General features: G+C 42.4%; 1 protein-coding gene across 26 annotated transcripts in view; it reads right to left on the bottom strand.

Moving 5' to 3' along the window:
- The window catches only part of MAP7D2 (MAP7 domain containing 2), a 129,028-nt gene extending 111,737 nt beyond the window's left edge, over positions 1–17,291 (bottom strand). For 8 of the 26 annotated variants that reach the window (XM_065579850.1, XM_065579888.1, XM_065579791.1 and 5 more), the window contains exon 1: positions 16,408–17,289. Coding sequence is in view for 21 of the 26 variants with exons in the window: in XM_065579791.1 (XP_065435863.1) it covers positions 16,408–16,459 (52 nt within the window). In the remaining 5 variants the exon portion in view is untranslated. Of the gene's footprint in view, positions 1–5,694; positions 5,842–16,407 lie in introns of those variants that run through there. The other 18 variants (XM_065579774.1, XM_065579778.1, XM_065579802.1 and 15 more) reach the window with 7 other exon arrangements.
- Positions 17,292–20,059: the final 2,768 nt, after the last annotated feature.

Below are 20,059 nucleotides of genomic sequence, written 5' to 3'. Positions count from 1 at the left end.
CTGTGTCCATTTTCGGGCACCACACTTTAAGAAAGATGTGGACAAATTGGAGAGTTTCAGAAGAAAGCAACAAAAATGAAAGGATTTAGAAAACCAGACTATGAGGAAAGGATAAAAAAAATGAACATGTTTAGTCTTGAGAAAAGACTGGGGGCGGGGGGGAAGACACACTTGATAACAGTCTTCAGATATGTTAAGGGTTGTTATAAAGAGCACTGTGATCAACTTATCCATGTCCACTGAAGGTAGGACAAGTAGTAATGGGCTTCATCTGCAGCAAGGGAGATTTAGGTTAGATATTAGGAAAAACTTTAACTATAAGGATAGTTAAGCATTGGATTAGGCATCCAAGGGAGATTGTGGAATCTCAGTCACTGGAGGTGTTTAGGAACAGGTTGGACAAACATCTGTCAGGGACTGTCTAGGTTTAATCTTAATCCCATTTTCCAGCCTTCCCACCACACCTATAATCTCTTCCAACAAAATGTAGATGCCTCCCACTAACTATGCTTTTTGCTTCAATCACCCTTAACTTACACTTTACTGAGAATCATTTTAGAGTAAGCAAATACAGAACACCTCTTACAGCAACAAATGCACTATGTACCAATGTTTACTGACCTTTTATCTATTATGCCTTTAAAAAATATTTATCTGATTGTAATGAAGCAGAGAAACAACCCACCAGCACTGCAGGGGTTAAGGAGAGACTTTGGGCCCAGCTAGCCCCACCCAGTTATACCTGCAGCCAATGCCAGGCCTGGAGGAGGGAGAGAGCCAGGCCCAGATCAGGGCTGACTGGCAGAGGCAGGAGTTAGCTACTGCCCTACCTGACTGGAAGGATTGCTAGTCTACCAAACAAGGCAGCCACCAGGGAGCATGTTCTGTCTCCCAGCCAAGGGAGACTGTGAAGGAGACCTCAGAGCCTCTGGCAATTGAGGTAACTGGATGACTGCAGCCCAGAGACATTGTGGGGTTTGGCTTCACCAAACTTACAGCTGCCCCGGCGAAGGAGCCTGGGACTGCAGCAGGACACCACCCAAGATCCACAATAGGGCACCACGGGAGGTAAGCCTCCTCAGCAAATTGGACTACAGGGGCCATGCCCCATGCTGAAGGGAATCTGGTAGGAAGTAGCCCAAGACAGTGGCTTTGGACTTCCTGCTTGGAGTGCCCCTGTTCAGGGGTTGATTCACACAGGGCCTTGGGCTGGGATATAGTGGGAAGGCCCGTGTTCCCCTACCCAGAGTGTCTGAAAGACTGAGGCATCTTGATCAGCCCACCACTACCCTCCAAGCACCCTGTTAGTTACACTGATACACAAAGATTAAAAGTGGGGACTTCATATACCAAAGGATATACAATGATCAGAGACCGTACAAACATAACCTTACTGAACTGCATTCCTCCCCACCCCCCACCCCCCTCCACACCCTCGCCACCATTTACATGTAGGATGAAATCATTTCTAACCAACACCCATGGTAGAAGTTCAGGCATGCATTCCCACACAGTATAGGACTACTTAGAGAGAGAGAAAGTATTTATTTCCAAGATCATTAACCAGGAGCAAGCCACCACCTCTTTTTTTAAAACCACATTCACAAGAATATTCATCCAGGTGATTAAAGAAAAATGAACAACATAGATTTCTGGTTCCACAGTTACATATCAATCTGTAATTGATACACTATTTGTCTATCACTTTCTAAACCCGGTGATGTTCGCCTTCACAGAATGATAGAAGTAAACAATTCTGATCTCTTTTTTCAATTTCATCTATTATGTACAACCAAGTCTCTTAAGTTTTGTTTAAAGGAGGTGCTTAATTTTGCTTCTGTTCCCAACATGTGGAGCCTTATTTTGTACAACAGAAGATTTAGGGGTTTGAATGCCAATTCTGCAGTTGATACATTCTAGTGACAAGCCTATCACAGCTGTTTGTGCCACATTCACACCACACCAGCTTCACCCAAAACACCGTTTTCCCACATCCTGCATTGTTAACCCAGCACAGTTTAGATTGGCTATGCATGGATGCTTCTAGTATGATATTCTCAATGTTACCATAAACATGACAACTAGACACCTTAAAGAAATGCCTATGTCTCAGAAGACTTCTCCATTTTGGTATAAACTAAATACTAGGGGTGAGGATCCTGTCCCAAGTGAAGTCAGTGGAAGTTTGGTCATCAGGTTGGGCCACAATTTGACCCTAGATGAATTTGTCAGTGAAAAATTCAATGTCAAGATATCCTTGTTTTCTTCTTTGCCAATTTGTAACAGACCTCTATTAGTGCTCCCTGCACCTACAAAGAACAGTAACAAGATGTATTGAATTAAACTATTTCCCTCAAGATTTTTCCCCACTCTACTCCACCAGCACCATTCAGACACCCATATTCCTCCTGGCCACAAGGAAGGTAACTTTTGAGGTGGGCAAGCTGTGTGTTAATTTCACCAGGTGAGCTATTTTTAAAAGCCTGATTTAGTTAATACTTTGCACTTTACATTTTCAAAACACTGTACAAATACTACTTTTCAAAACACCCTTGTTAGATATCATCCCTACTGGGATAGGGAAGATGTGGAGAAGAACTGAGTACTCAGGGATATATGGCGAGTCAACAGCATAGCTGTGACTAAAACCCAGAAGTTCCAGGATCATGCTCAGTCCACTACACCAGAGGTTCTCACAGTGGTCCGTGGACAACCAGTGGTCCGTGAGCTCCATTCAGGTAGTCCGTGGATAGTTCCCTCTAAGGTGCACACCTGGGTGGTGCCTGGAGAGACCCCCCCGCCTTCCCAGTCCCAGATTGGGGGCTGCCGCAGCAGGAGAGAGAGAGGGCATATCCATCAAATTAGAAAGGTAAGACTACTGATATTAAAATATGAGTTGTGTGATTTTATTTGTAGAAAGAAAAACTATTAAGGTTTTTTATATATAGTGCTTTTGTCCAAAGTGCTTTACAATAGGTAGCTAACGGTACAAACAATATTTGGAAAGATCATTAAGTGGTCCGCTGAGACCCTCAGCAATTTTAAAGTGGCCCGCAAAAAAAAAAGTTTGAGAACCACTGCACTACACCATATTGGTTTATTTAAAATAAAATGTAAGTAAGCAATCCTTAACCCTATTACAAGAAGCACTCTAAATTAATACTGCAAATATTTTTTTTTTAATTCACTATTTTTAGTATTCATGCTGTGTGTTTCCTCCTTCACATTCCACTGGACTTTGATAATGAAAGCAGCCTAATCGTTTTCACATTGGCTTTCTAACCAGTCTCACTTTCAGATGCTCTTACAATTAAAAGATTTTTTTTTTAATTTCATGAAAACATTTTGTTTGATAAAAAGAGTATATTTAAAAAAACCTACATTTTGGATCAAATTTGACCTGACTAATTTCCCTTTACTTTATTCATACAGGTACTTGTAAAAAACACCTCAGACCCGCCTTCCTATCTCCCCTCCAAATATGTGCCCATCAGTGTAGTTTTAAGTTATTTGAAAAGCTTTACAACTCACACAGCATGGTGAAATCATCACTGCTATTACTGCCCATAATTACTGACTGGCAGACATATCTTCCTTGTGAAACCCAAATCTCAGTGTAAGCCGTGTTAGCCTAAAGCACAGCATCCTTCTCAGAAAGCCACCTATTTGGAAGAAGTTCCATAAGCTGATGACTTCTACTCACAATGCCATTTACTACACAGTTCTAGCCTAACACATTGCGGAAGCATCTCCACTGATTTTAACTGTCAGATTCCAGATAACTAAGACAAGGATAACCATGACATGGCGAGCATTGGAGGGAAACAATCTTGATCAACCAGAGATTGGAAGCAGCACTATGGAGCACCACTGCTACCTGGGAAACAATGTGTTTTGACATTTTCATATAAAAGTTCAAAGCAAATAAGGACATTTTAGTTTCATAATTTGTGTTAAAGAGTGGGTCATTTGTTCCAATATGAAACTGGACATGCAAGTACTGAAAATAAGCCACTGTTAGAGGTGATATTCATACTCTAAAACTTGAACTTGACATAGTTCACATCAGGGGTTCTCAACCTTTTTCCTTCTGAGGCCCCCGCAACATGCTATAAAAACTCCACAGCCCACCTGTGCCACAACAACTGTTTTCTGCATATAAAAGCAATGGCCAGCATTGGGGGTAGCAAGCCGGGCAATTGCCTAGGGCCACATGCCACAGGACCCCTGTGAAGCTAAGTTGTTCAGGCTTTGGCTTCTGCACTAGGTGGTGGGGATCAGGGCCTCAGACTTCAGCCCCATGCGATGGAGCTTCAGCTTTCTGCCAAGGGCCCCAGCCTCTGGTTGAGGAAGAGTTCAAAATTCCATAGGAAGTGAGTGCTCCTTTGTTCTGAGATCTTTCACAAGTTGCTGAAGTTACTAGGATGACCAGACAGCAAGTGTGAAAAATCGGGACAAGGGATGGGGGGGTAATAGAAGCCTATATAAGAAAAAGACCCCAAAATTGGGACTGTCCCTATAAAAATTGGGACATCTGGTCACCCTAGAAGTTACTGATTCCACAGGGCAACCAACAAATGACTGCTACTGGGATGCTTGCGAGACCAAGAAAGAAGAGTTCTTATTCACACACTGAGTAATGCAGCTCAGCCAGTTCGTTCCCACACCTTGATGACACACTGCTGTTGCACCTTGATGAGTGGTATCTTTTTAGTGCAGGACACAGTAGCTGCATATATAAAAAAAAAATTACAGCAGATTATGAGAGTCTGCTCTGTATCATTTCAAATGTATCCCACTTGCCCAGAAGTTAAAATAACTGCATCTTGGATTCTCCAATCTGTTACTCTTGACTGACTCATTATGAGTCTAGCAGAAAAAGGAACCATTCAGTGTTAGAGATCCCATCTTGCCTCTCCTGCTTTCCCTTAAGATCTGATAGCAATCAAGCTGAAAGTTACTCAGGAGAATCATAATACAGTATATGTAAATGACAGATAGCTTCTAACTCTTAGTCATACAAACAACAAAAATTAAAAATAAACGTATCATCTGAGGTTTAGGGAGGAAATACAAATAGTCACCAATATTCAGGGTATCTCTAAATAACAAAACCAGCATCTCTGTCTCATTTCAGATTGCATGTCTGATGCACCAGAAACATCATGTACAGATGAATATTTCAACTTATGTAGCCCCCAACATAGAATTCTCACGATTCTCTTTGCAGTTCCTCACAAAGAAGATGGACAAGTGCAGAGAGAAATACTTGGAGAAAATTGCAACTTCCTGTCTGTGTATACCTGAAGCAAATTCTTACAGACTAATCTAAAAATTCCTAAATCAAAAGAAAGAAGGCTCCAGTTATTGGATTTTTTTTTTTTAAAGTTCACTACATTCTCTGGTTTATTTGATTCATGGTTTGTGTCAATCTTGATTTAAGTTTCCCTGAGCACTAATATATCGTGATCATAAGGACAGCAGTTACCTAACATTTTGCAGAAATTACTTTAAATATATTTAAGCTTTTGAAAAGCCTCTGTTCTCATGATTTTAAAGGTTTGGGGATAACACCCCCTTGCCTTGCAACTCCATATAACTGCCATGCTTTCACTCACACTCCCCTCTCTTCCCCCCCCCCCCCATCTCCAAAAGCCAAGTCCTTCCATTTGAGTAATTAACTCAGGAACTCACCATCTAGGCTCTTGGCTGCAGGCACTCCTCCTCCTCTCCCCCTTCTCATCAAGCCCAAGTTGTGCTTTTATTAAAGGCCCGATTTATTCTTGTATAATCCTCCTCCGCTGTTGACAGGCCTTGCGGCAGCACAACTCTCCTCCGGCTGGAGTGTCTTTTCAGAGCTTGTCAGTGAAATTCTCAAACTGGTAATAACTCATGCCAACCAAACACACATCTTAACATCCATTACTCACTCCCCCTGAGAGCGATATTCATTGCTTCCGTAACATCCCTCCCCCTCAGTCGCCCCTTGCTTCCAAAAGGGGAGCAAGTGGTTTAAATGTATTTTTGTAGGCAAATTTTCTTCTATTACTGTTCGCTAAACAAAACTGCTTAACTTAATCCCTTCTAGGAAATTTCTGAAGATAACAAACCTGGCTCTATCTGAAAGCGCTAGGGGAAACTTCCAGTGTCTTCCGACTGCTCATTAACTTACCATGTCCATTAAAATTAACACAATTTACTTTCCATTACAAATACCTAGTACACATGAAAACTTTACATAGCTTTACTGTTTATGGCTTCTGTTTGCTGTCCCAAATACTATAACAATACTATTAACCTACATGTTAGTTTACTACTTTTAAAAAGACAATCTTCTGAGGCAACAGAAAGAAAAGACAGCAGTTGCTCTAGACCCCCCTGCTTTTGCACAATTTTGTTTTGTGCTTAGATATGAAGCGAGATGTGTCTTGAGGCAAACTAAGGCAATCAGATATGTGGTTGGGTTGAGTTGGCCTGAGTAACTGAAGCCAATACATTTCTCAGAAGGAAGGAGCAGCCAGGGAGCAAAGTGGTCTCCCAGGGGTTGCTCCTTTCAGAGGGAAGGTAGCAGTAAGGAACAGCAAACCTATGTGGAGATGAGAAGCTAGAGCCTAGAGCATGCTCAAGAAGGCAGGAGGAGCAGCAGCAGCCAGACCCAGAACTGATTTATTTAGGTTGGTTACATAATCAGCAAATCTTCACAGGGCCGGCGCAACCCATTAGGCGACCTAGGCGGTTGCCTAGGGCGCTAACATTTGGGGGGCGGTGATCACGGCGGCGGATCTTTGGCCGCCCCGGTCGTTGGTGGTATTTCAGGGGCGGTATTTTGGGGGTGGGACCTTCCGCCCCCTAGGGCGGCAAAAAAGCTGGCAGTGCTCCTGAATCTTCATGCTACCCAGTAGATCCAAAAAAGTTGCACATACATGGTTGTGGGGTCATGGCAGCATAGGTGTTCTTTACTTAAGCCAGTAGGATTATTACCCTTGCAAAAAGAAGTCAAGTAAAACTTTCAAGCTCTGAACACCTGATCAGTGTATGAATGACAAACATAGTATCTGCAGCAAGAAAAATTTCAAGTCAGGATTAAACAACTTTGTCCATAAGCTCCAAACAAGGAAAATAATAAGTAAAATTATGGAAGGCAGTAGTCTCTGCACAGAAAGGGGAACACCAATTTCCTGTGTAAGAAAAATATTTACCCATCATGGATTTGTTCCAGAAGTGCTGAATACATTAATAAAAATATGTTCTTCAAATGGTTTTTGTAATTTTAAGTCAGTCACCTTTTCACTTGCTCCCTGATCCCTCTTATGCTTGCTTAAATGCATTATGATTCAGGGGCAGCCTACTTACTTTCTTCTATACACCCTTTTATCAATATGTAACTTACAAAAAAATCAAGGTACATTCAGTACCAGTGATATCCAAATAAGGAATAATATCTAAAACTCAGGAACACTACATAAAACAGATCAAGAAAAATATACTGGGAAAAAAAATGATATACCAAAAAGCACTTTTCCTCATTCTGTCAAAATAACTGCACACAATAAGATCTGTTCCCACTAACTTATAAAAATGAGTGCACCTCAGGTTATTTGAGTCTCGATGCAGGTCTCTCTCTCAGGGTATGTCTACACTGCCCATCATATCGGGCGGGCAGCGATCAATCTGGGGGGGGGGGGGGGGAGGGAGGTGTCGATTTATCGCATCTAGTCTAGACACGATAATCGATCCCTGAGCGCTCTCCTGTCGACTCCTGTACTCCACCACTGCAAGAGGTGCAGGCGGAGTCAATGGGGGAGCGGCAGCAGTTGACTCACTGCAGTGAAGACACCACAGAGAGTAGGTCTAAGTACGCTGACTTCAGCGACGTTATTCATGTAGCTGAAGTTGCGTAACTTAGATCAATCTCCTCCCCCAGTGTAGACCAGGCCTCAGACTTTTCTTCTAGGTCTTCAGCTTCTCAGTCACTTCACTGATTGTAGAAGTCAGTGATTTCTCCAACTCTGCTCTCTCCATAGAACACTCTCTCTAAACAACCTATATTATGCACTGTGCGCATCTTCCATTGCCTCATTCCTACTCAGACTTTGTTCTAGAATCTAGCCTCAAAAAAATTTATACAACCACATCCTGGAACATGACCTTGGAATAGGGTGACCAGATGTCCCTATTTTATAGGGATAGTCCCGATTTTTGGGTCTTTTTCTTATATAGGCTCCTATTACCCCCCACCCCCTGTCCCGATTTTTCACATTTGCTGTCTGGTCACCCTACCTTGGAAGCCCTTAGATGTCTTCTTTCAGGGCCTGATCAAAAACCCATTGTTGTCAATGGAAAGGCACCCATCGATTTCAGTGGGCTTCGGACCAGGTCTTTAGACAGTTCCATAACTGCCATTCCTAATCATAGACACAGCAGTTAGCTGTGTTTCTTACTAAAAAAAGTCTGAAGTTGAACAACGAACACTTGCACATATTAACAGAAGATAAAATGTTTTGAATACAGGGAAGGATGTCTTGTGGCTGAAACACAGGACTGGGAATCAGGAGACACAATAAAACTCAGGCTCTGCCTCAGATTTCCTTTGTGACCTTGACTAAGTCTCAATTGCAATATTCAGCTTCTTCCATCAAGGAAATCAGAATTCCTGCCTCCCTCACAGAGGCTTAATTTTTTTTGTTTGTGTATTGCTTTAATTGAAAGAAATATACATATGGAAAGCATTACTATTGTTATTAAAATCTAGTCATGGTATCATGCAGAAAGTATTGCAAAAATAAAGGCACCATTACATCAAGTATTAAAAATGCTATTAATGCAATATTTATTTATGCCCCGATAAGATATTTAATGGATGATTATATTTATTTCCTTTTGGGACAGAGAGCAAGATCCATTTTCTGATGTGCCCTATGGTCTGCTTAACTACATAAAGAACACATCTTCGTTTCTGTGATTAAGGTTTTTCAAATTAAGGGCTTATTTTACTTACAATAAAATAAACTTACATTTAAAATTTAATAAAAATACATTTAATTCTAGATAGATAATCAAGGACTGTTTACTTAGATTATAGCTTTCCTCAAACTATAACCCAATTTACTCTTAAAAATAAAAAAGAGCAGCACATTCACTGACTGAAAGAAAGACCACTTCAAAGTTCTTTCTGTAGTCAACACCCTGGAGCATGCTGACTTAGCCTTATGATAAGTCTGTATCTTTCTTTGTGGATCAAAGACCCATTAAAAATTCCAGCATTCTATGACATACATAAACTGAATTAATTACAAACCACAGATACTAGAAAGAGCATTTTATTAAAATAAAGAACAGTCATTCTTGTTTATGTTTAACGTGTGACAGGTAATTGACCACTTGCACACACTGAACCAAGCAGGAACATAACATAAGAACATAAGAATGGCCGTACTGGGTCAGAGCAAAGGTCCATCCAGCCCAGTATCTTGTCTACTGACAGTGGCCAATGCCAGGTGCCCCAGAGGGAGTGAACCTAACAGGTAATGATCAAGTGATCTCTCTCCTGCCATCCATCACCACCCTCTGACAAACAGGAATGGATAGGGACACCATTCCTTACCCATCCTGGCTAATAGCCATTAATGGACTTAACCTCCATGAATTTGTCCAGTTCTCTTTTAAACCCTGTTATAGTCCTAGCCTTCAGAACCTCCTCAGGCAAGGAGTTCCACAAGTTGACTGTGCACTGTGTGAAGAAGAACTTCCTTTTATTTGTTTTAAACCTGCTGCCCATTAATTTCATTTGGTGGCCCCTAGTTCTTGTATTATGAGAACAAGTAAATAACTTTTCCTTATTTACTTTCTCTACATCACTCATGATTTTATATACCTCTATCATATCCCCCCTTAGTCTCCTCTTTCCCAAGCTGAAAAGTCCTAGCCTCTTTAATCTCTCCTCATATGGAACCCATTCCAAACCCCTAATCATTTTAGTTGCCCTTCTCTGAACCTTTTCTAATGCCAGTATACCTTTTTTGAGATGAGGAGACTACATCCGTACGCAGTATTCAAGATGTGGGCGTACCATGTATTTATATAAAGGCAATAAGATATTCTCCATCTTATTCTCTATCCCCTTTTTAATGATTCCTAACATCCAGTTTGCTTTTTTGACTGCCGCTGCACTCTGCGTGGATGTCTTCAGAGAACTATCCACGAGGACTCCAAGATCTCTTAGATTTAGCTGTAGCTAAATTATTCCCCATCATATTGTATGTATAGATGGGGTTATTTTTTCCAATGTGCATTACTTTACATTTATCCACATTACATTACATTTGCCATTTTGTTGCCCAATCACTTAGTTTTGGGAGATCTTTTTGAAGTTCTTCACAGTCTGCTTTGGTCTTAACTATCTTGAGCAGTTTAATATCATCTGCAAACTTTGCCACTTCACTTTTTACCAGATAATTTATGAATAAGTTGAATAGGATTGGTTTTAGGACTGACCCTTGGGGAACACCACTAGTTACCCATCTCCATTCTGAAAATTTACCATCTATTCCTACCCTTTGTTCCCTGTCTTTCAACCAGTTCTCAATCCATGAAAGGATTTTCCTTCTTATCCCATGACAACTTAACTTACATAAGAGCCTCTGGTGAGGGACCTTGTCAAAGGCTTTCTGGAAATCTAAGTACACTATGTCCATTGGATCCTCCTTATCCACATGTTTGTTGACCCCTTCAAAGAACTTTAATAGATTAGTAAAACATGATTTCCTTTTACAGAAACCATGTTGACTTTTGCCCTACAATTTATGTTCTTCTTTGTCAGGGGTCGGCAACGTTGGCAAGCGGCTCGCCAGGGTAAGCACCCTGGTGGGCCGGGCCAGTTTTATTTACCTGCTGATGCGGCAGGTTCGGCTGATCATGGCCCCCACTGGCCACAGTTCGCCGTCCCGGGCCAATGGGGATGGCGAGAAGCCGCGGCCAGCACATCGCTCGCCCATGCTGCTTCTCGCCGCCCCCATAGGCCCAGGACGGCGAACCTTTCATAGAAAAGGAAGTAAATAATAAATAAGAAGGGTTAAATAATAACTAGAACAAGTTCACAACAGTACTAGAGGAACATTGGTGTTTTATTAGTGAAACTTTTGTTAATGTACACTAGTATTCCTGTAAACAATTAAACAATAAACTAGAAGTTTGCCTGGGCCAGTATGAGAGAAACATGCTGTATGAAAGTTAAACTTGGTGTGTAACAAAGGAACACACTGTATTAATGTGTACTACTCAAATCACAGTAACGTGGTGTACTGACCTAGGTAACATGTGTTGTTCACATCAAGTGAAAGGTAATTGTATCAAGGAGAACCTGGATCAGAGAATTCCAAAGATTTGCTGAAATTCTAATCTGATAGGCTGGAAAAAATTGTGACAGCCAGGTAGAGATGGAAGGTGGAAAAGGCAGAGTGGAGCAAGAGATGGTTGTACCAGGACATAGGTAATATTTTCACACTTCATAACATAGTGTTTGTCTGCTTAGTCTTTTTTTATAGATGCATTTAGTTACAACTTTTATACATGACAATTTTGTATTTTAAGCACAGAAATTGAGTATGGATATTCCAATTGAGACTAACTGCTATTGAGAATCTTACAGAGAATGCCCCTAAACTTAGAGCAGCTTGAGCCAGAAAGTTTAGTAACAGCTTGTGTGTCTGGTCCTAGCAGGAGATTGTGATTTTTCTTCCATAGACAGTGCTGCAATGAAGTTAATGGAAGCCAGCTTGTACATGGAGAGATCCAATGATTTGAGGGGAGCCAGGCTTAATTACAATACTACTGTATTCATCAAAATAAAAAGGCACTAATTTAAAAATTGCTAATCTATTAAAATACTGGCTAATAGCCATTGAGACTGCCAATATAACCATAGTGGAGGAAAGCAAAAGAACCAGCTAGTACTGCCAACCATGGAATATATTGACAATGGAGGACTTCACAGATAGGAATAAGGAAAAAAAGACATACCTTATTACATGAACAGTCAATAAGAATAATCTGGCCACCAAACACAAATTCTCAATTTTCAGTGCACTGGATATGTGGTGTTAGTACCTGACTGAAGAGTATGAACAGGATATTCAAAACTTCTCTTTTACTAGGTTAAGCTATAAATAAACCTAAAGTTAAAAAAATTACTAAGAAAATTATAATCGTTTTAATACATAATAAAAAGTGTTTACTATAAAAATCTTAAGATTTCAACGGGCAGTATACATAGTTTTATTTACGTGACATACACGTAAACCCCTTCAGTCAACATAAAAAAAAAAGAGAATAGCAAATATCTAAGTTAACCCTCATGTATTTCCCACATATGTATATGAGAGCCCAATAATGCAGACTGAAATCTGTATATTATGTATGGTATCAAGACAGCTTTCTAACACCCTAAAGTTCAGATTTTTCACTGCTACACTTTTATAGCTTATTACATTCAAGAAACAACTCTTCTTTTTCCCCCTCCATGTTTGCAGTTCAAAGAGGCAAGATACTGTTCCTCACTTCATTTTAATAAAAGTACAAAAATAATTTTAACTAGTAATGCCTCTGAGCCATTTCTTATGTAACTACAGAATTCATTACATTATTCTGAAATATAATTGATGGTTATGAAATAGTTACACCATATAAAAGCAGGTACACAAATTAACATCTTGGGAAAACAATATTAATTTCTCACATAAAAGAAAAGAAATATTACAAAACAACATTAGTATACTTTGCTATACACTGAAAAATATTATAGAAGTCAGCTGAGTGAATGCTGTCATCACAGCAGCAAAAAAACAAAACAACATTCTGAAGGAATATGTAAGAATTTGCTACTTATATTTTCACTCTGTTTATCTTTTCTACCTAACTAGACACCATATGTACCTTTCTCTTAAATCCTCTTAGTTTTGATCAAGCTTTTCTGCAAGGAAAGAAAAAACACTTCCCTGAAAAATAACTACAAATACTGAGCTCTGCTTAGGTTTCCAGGACAGATCTAAGTACATGTCACAGAGCACTGAAACAGAAGATGAAGATCTGGAACTCAAAAGCTTGACATTTGGTATTTATTCATCAGTATTAATTATTATTTCATGGAGAACTGGCAGTGACCCCAATATTTAGTTTACCTAACACTTCCATTATAAAAGATTATTGCCATCTTTCTTGAGCTCTATCACCTTTATTATTTGCAGCAGGGTTTTGGCAGGAGGAAAGTGTAGTTTACTAGTACCATGAAATTCTACTCAGATGTGGATGAATATAAACTGTTGAAAATAGCTATTTCCCTACCATGGCTTGTGTTATTACTGCGTGATTTTGGCAGCAGACAAAAACACCATGAACATTCTAAGGCTTGGATGCCACAGCAGCATACACTGCACTGGAAATCCCTGTGAACAGAAACTCTGCCGAGTTGCTGCCAGAGCAGCTATAGTACCGGAGGAAGGGATGGGAAGATCCAGGCTGGGCTGCAACCATCACCTGCACCCAACACATGGACCCAGTGGCCATTGCCCACTTCTAGGGGTATCACAGATGGGCAGATATTATTCCCCCCCACCCACAGACCTCCCACGGTGGGATGAGAACCCCAGGAGAAGATAAATTAAAATAATAATAATAATGTGTACCTGAAGAGCATGAGTTCTAAACTCTGTTGCTGAGTGCTTTAGTAATTGTGTACTCTTCACAGTTATTATTAAACTGGGACTAGTAATATATCCCAGCTCTCTACTACAGCAGACCCAAATCTCATCCAATCAGCCACACTGCATATCTTTATTTTCTATTCTGTCTGTAGAATGGGGCTACTCATGCATATGTAACCCACTATTTTTCAGTGTATTATGCAACTTCTTTTAGTGGAAGGTTCAAATAGGGTAACTGTCTTCTGCTACCAATTAATATATTTAGTCCTGTAGTTGAAGGAATAGCACTCTCTGTTGTAGTGCTTAAAATTCAGGTTTCAAACCCTGATGATGCATGATCAGCAGTTATTACAATTGCCCATGCAACCTTCATTCTTGTGCAGATTCATTGTGACACAGTCTGATCACACAATAACATACTATCTTTTCCACAGGACAGGACAGAGAATGGACGGTGCTGAGAAGTTGTATAGTCAATGAGATTTATCTGTAGGACCCTACCTCACTTTTCTAGCAGTTGGAAGGTGCATAGAGAATAAAGTAGGGAATGCAAAAAGATAAAAGATGGATGGTCTTGTGGTTAAGACAGGTGACTTACACAGACCTCACTTCCATCCCTCCCTCTACCAGAAACTTCCTACATGATGCTGGGCGAGTTATTTGAAGTGGAATTTTGGTACATGGTCAATAGTAGTTTCTCTCTCATTTTCTAGGGGCCCAACTTGAGATACCAAGGGCTGGATGATCAGCAACGCTAAACACTCTGAAGAGCAACTGAGCTGTGGTTGCTCAGCAGGGCCGCCCGGGGAGGGGGGGGCAAGTGGGGCAATTTGCCCCAGGCCCTGGACCCCACAGGGGCCCCCACGAGAATATAGTATTCTATGGTATTGCAACTTTTTTTTACGGAAGGGGCCCCCCAAAATTGCTTTGCCTCAGGCCCCCTGAATCCTCTGGGCAGCCCTGTTGCTCAGCACAGTAAGGCAGTGTGGCCTAGAGTAGTCAGGAATTGATGTTGAAGGTTCTAATTCTGCCACTGTGTGGTCTCAAGCAAGTCACTGTCTTTGTCTCAGTTTCCCCATCTGAGAAACAGGGATAACAATACTTTCTCTCTCCAAGAAGTTGTGAAAATAAACTTATTAGTGTTTGTGAGGCACTCAGGTACTACAGTTGATGAGCACCAGGAGTAAATTACTAATTCTGTATTCAGTACATGGTTTTATATGGTGTGCAAGGGTCACATATTAGATAATGGAGATAAAAATATATTGAATAGCTCCTTCATTCCCTTCTGTGCACTGACTGAAGCAGAGGTCATATGGAAAAAATAGTATGCAATCAGGTTATTAAGGTGTCCATCATAATGCACACACACATACAAGCAGGGGAAAGAATAAGGTTTCACAGACAACCTTAGTTCTAGTATTTCCTAATGTTCAAATGCTTGACTCTACCAACTAAAGAACTTCATTTTAATATGTTCTAACGTAATTATTATTTATATTTTGGTAGCACCCAGAGATCCCAATTAGAATCAGAGCTCCATTGTGTTGGGTGCTGTACAAACACAGAGCAAAAAAAAGTCCTGGCCCCAAGAAGCTTACAATATGGTTATTTAGAATGAAGCAGGAAAGGAGAGCCCTTTAGAAGTTGTGCCTATATAGGACTGAGAATAAAACTGATTGTTCAAGCTCAATACCAGCTTAACCAGTTTATTCCATGGTTTGGCCTACCAGTATAGACAGGCCCAGACACTGCAGGAATTGTGTTTAGATGTTCTGTCCTGGATCCCTACTTTAGGCTAAAATAAAGCTCATTCCATCCCTGGCAACACATTTAGTGGTTAAGAAATTAACATGCAGCTGTCATGCAAGACCAACCCAACAGGTTTAAAGACACCTAAAAACTGCCTCATTGCAAATATTTACTATACCACAAAGAAAACATAGTTTTAAAATGAATATAAGCATGCAAAGGGATGTGAATCGGAACTATACCAGTCTAATAGTAGCAGAGCTCTGTGCAGATTTACTCTCAAACAACACATACTCCCTTTCTGACAGTGTTGAACCAAATCATGTTTGACATCCCCAGAGAACAGCAAACCATTCAGCATTAACAGCTTTCCTCTGTAGCTATTACTGATACTCTCTCCCACAGACGCAGGGATAATCCTTCCCTGGCATTATTTACAGCCGGCCTCGTGCTCCTAGGATAGAGGGACCTCTCCACATTCTCTTACTGGTGCCTGGATGCGGAAGGCTCCCCACATCTAGCCATCACCCCCAGGATGAGCACTACGCGCCCTTCCCCTCCACAAGCGCCTACTGCCCACCAGCCTAAACCTCTCCTGAACTCCCGGGCCCCCGCCCAGGAGCAGGAGTCCTTTGCTAAGGCCTGGCGCTTCCCTCCTCCGCACCCGCTCACACACACACACACACACACACCCGCTGGTTATTTGCAACCCTCCCCCCATGAGTTATTGGGGCACCTGCCCCCTTCCGTCTTTGTCACTTTCATGCTAGTGAAGGAAGCTCCGCTGGCCCCCAGTCCCTGGGGCTGCTCCGGCTAGAGAGCGGCTCCGGGCACCGCTGGAGGGGCCGCTCCTACCTCCGCGGGGCTTCCCTGCGGGTCCCGCTACTCCGCGGGAAGGGGGATCCCCCCACGCCCGCTGCCCCTGCACCTGGCGGGCCCGCCCCGGCCCGTCCCTCACCTGGCGCCCGCGGCTGCGGGGAAGAGGTACGCGCAGCCCCCGGCTCCGCCATCTTCTCACTCGGCCAGCGGCGAGCGCGGCTCCTGCTCCCGGCTGCGGCCCCGCTGCGCTCCGGGTGGCCGCCGCACAGGCGCGCTGGGCGCTCCGCGGCACCTGACGCCGCGCTGCGGGGAGGGGGAGGCGGCGGCGCGGGCTGCCAGCGGGGCGGGAGGCGGCGGCTGCTCCGGTGCTCGCTGCGCGCAGAGCGGGTGGGGCGGAGGCTCCGGCGCCTGCAGGTGTTTTCCTCCTTCCCGGCGCTTGCTGCGCGTTGCCGGCGTGTGGCGGCCCGTCCCGCGCCCGCCCCTTGCCCCGGGCACCAGCGCCGGGGAGCGGCCCTTGGCCCTGCAACTGAACTGGCGGGTGGGCGCTAAGCGGGGCCCGGCCGCTGCCTCCTGCGCAGGCAGCCGGGCTCCAGCAGCACCTCTAGGCGCGCCGGTGGGGGGAGGTGAAGGGCAATTGCAAAGCGGCTGGTGCGTTTCCCTGGCCTCAGAGCGCTGGTGGCTGCGGGCTACTAACGCCTGACATACAGCCTGGCCACTAGACGATGGGGCAGCCAAGAGATGGGCTTCTGGAGTCACGTCTCTTTTGCTACACCCCCCGCCATCGCCTCAGCCTTCGCACACTTGGCCTCTCCATTGTTCTCAAAGATTTCTGATTCCCAGGGTGGAGGGAAATTGGGTTGAACGAATCTTGCCCTGGCTTGACAGATTCTAGTACGAAGTTTAACTCCACGAATATTCTTGAACCGAGCAGCAGGAAAACTTTCTTCACCAGTACAGATTCAGCGCCTCAGGCATAAGCCTTCCGGGGTGTGTATGCGGAGGACGATTTCCCCGCTTACAGAACAGCTGGATCCTGCTACATTTAGAGACAAGTGAGGAGAAAACACCTGGATCCAGGTGCGCGATTATTTAAGAAATCATTAGTGCCGTGGACAATCAGCGAGAGGTAGATCATGATAGTCAAGTTTCGGGTGTATTCTGACTGCTTCGCACACGCTCCTTGGAAAAGAAGGCACCTGGAATTTGGATCCATGTGCGTGGATCTGCTAGAGTGCAAATTTGTTCCCTAATTATATACAAAATCAATACATAAAACAAATATCGGATAAAAGCACGTTTTAAAGGACCAGAAAACAAGTGAGAATCCCGAAAGTGTTTTAAGTAACATTAAAACGTTTATATCTTCTTCCCTTTTTCACTGATTCTTTGTTACTGTATGTATATAATTTTTGTTTCAAAGTTGTGCAGTTCCACAATAAAGGAATTCTGATACCAGGCAGTGAGCTTTTAAAACACACAGGATGAAAAAAAAATGTAATTGGCATTTAAAGAGGAAAGACAACAACACTACATGTGAGATGTCAAGCCTTAAACCTGTTGATTTTTTTATATATTATAAAGAGACACATTGTGTCATAGCTTTGCATGCAAAGGTATGTTTTGTGGAGTAACATTACTTCATACATTGATAATTAGGCTATTGTAATTAGTTTATCCAGGAAGGGAAGCTAAACGATCTGTAGCATCTGGCTTTCAGGGAGGTCCTGGTTTAACTCATTTTTCCAGCTGAGCAGATTGAAACAAAAGAAGGTTAAGTGACTTGTTGGAGGTCACACAGCGCCTTGAATAAACCAATGGCAAATTCTTATTATTAGCTCCTTCCTAAGCTGCTAGACATACTGCCTGCTTTTCGGTGTGGAATACAGCTTGAAAAAGATACAATATGTCATTTATAGTTATGTTTCTCAGTATTCTAAATACACGGTTCTTTCCATTGTTTGGGTTGAGAAGAAGGTTACTCAAATAGGTTTACTCTGCTGGGACAGTATGATTGTTTTCTTCATACATCTAATGACAGGCTCCAAAAAGAATTATGGAAATTGCTTTCTGGATTTCTGAAATCTTCTATTTTCTCGTTAGTATCTGTATGTTTGTGATCAAGAGACTGGACTGAAATCTATACAGTTCAGCTGGTACATCTGCTTTGCTTCTGATATCTCTGTTTCAGCTAATTCCTGCGAAAACTCTGACGGTGTTAGTACTAAAGGAGTGTAAGATATCTCCATTTGTGTGATGGGAAGGCATGCACTCTTCAGATGGATTGAGCAAATCTTTCTTTGCATAGAAGCAATGAAGTTTTAACAGACAATTTAGTCCTACAGCTGCTCTGTCCTACTATACTTGTACTGGACAGTTATCCTCCCAGTATATAGTTGTCCCCATGAAAATACAAGGCAATATGGAACATAATTTTGTCAGTATTTCAGTATTAATGCTACTTCAAATAAATTACAGTTTCTTGCTACATGTGAATTGTTTTGTTGGAACTTGCTTGTGAACTATTTTTCTTTCAAGTCAGTACATTCAAATGGGTTTTGATTTACAAGTACCATTAAAATAATTTTACTAGACAGAACGATGATTTCCTATCAAGTAATTATAGATGGTGCATGAAGTAATACCTATAAGTTAAAGTTGCCCAACACTTTCCCTTATAAGGACGTTGTTTTCAGTTGCTGATAACTGCGCCAAAGTTAAACCATTTGGGCTGAAAATTTCCATGCTGGGCATCTCCCTCAGCCTGAATTATTCTGGAAAGTTTCATCTAAAATGGTTCATCCTGTTCTAAGAATGAGCTTAGGGGGAAATGCATTTTTGCCCAGTTTAAAAAAATTCTTACAACCATTTCACTAAGAAGCTCTATTGCCAAGTTATAACTTTCTGAAGAAAAAAAATCATGGTTCACACATACTCAGCAGAGACTTGTTAGAGTTTGGCAGCTAAATACACCAAAGATTCTATCTGTACTGGGTATACTCCATTCCCTCACATGGCTCCTTTCTGCCCACTGGATGAGCTACAGACTCACTGAACATGCCCTAGACGAGCACTGCAGGGGCTGAGCAGAACTTCCCCTGCAATGCTCCCCTTGCTGCTGCCAAGGGCCACTGGAGAACTGTAACTGAGACCAAGATCACTCATAAGCTCTCATTGCTCTCCTTGCTGATGCCCAGGGAATGTGCAGAAGGAAGAAATAGATGACTCAAATGCTGAGGTGTAAGGAATGTGGGGAAGGGGGAGATAGGATGCAGAAGGAACAGGGCCAGGAGCTCAGGGGATAGGAGCCTGGTGGTGTAGGAAGTTAGAAACAGGAGCTCAGAGGTGGGAAACAGGGAAAGGAAAAGAGGGAGGGGCAGGAGCCAGAGAAGAGGGAGGATAGGAGTGGGGAAAAACATAGACAGGAGCCAGAGGGAAGATAGAAGTGGGGGAGGGAGGAGACAGGCAGGAACTGGGGAAGAATATCAGCAGTGGAATGACAAGGACAGGAGTGAGAAGAGGGGAGAACTGAAGGGGTCAGGAGCAGAAAGGTCTGAAACCACTAGAAAATGCTCTCCTGCAGAACCTAGACTTGATCCCATCATTCCCAAGTCTCAATATTCCCTTTCAGTCTAGCAAATAGCTGTGAAACTCACTGGCAAAGTATGCATCTCATCCTTCCGCTCCCCCTCTAGTGGCAGGTCACATAGAAGATAACAGATCTCTAATGCTGCCAGTTATGCTATTAGCTCAAGTCAGTAGAGGACTGTGCTCTGGATCTAACGACCCCAATC

This window comes from Chrysemys picta, chromosome 1, assembly GCF_011386835.1.
Source record: "Chrysemys picta bellii isolate R12L10 chromosome 1, ASM1138683v2, whole genome shotgun sequence".
NCBI lineage: Eukaryota > Metazoa > Chordata > Testudines > Emydidae > Chrysemys > Chrysemys picta.
This window is presented reverse-complemented; position numbering and strand designations above follow the sequence as displayed.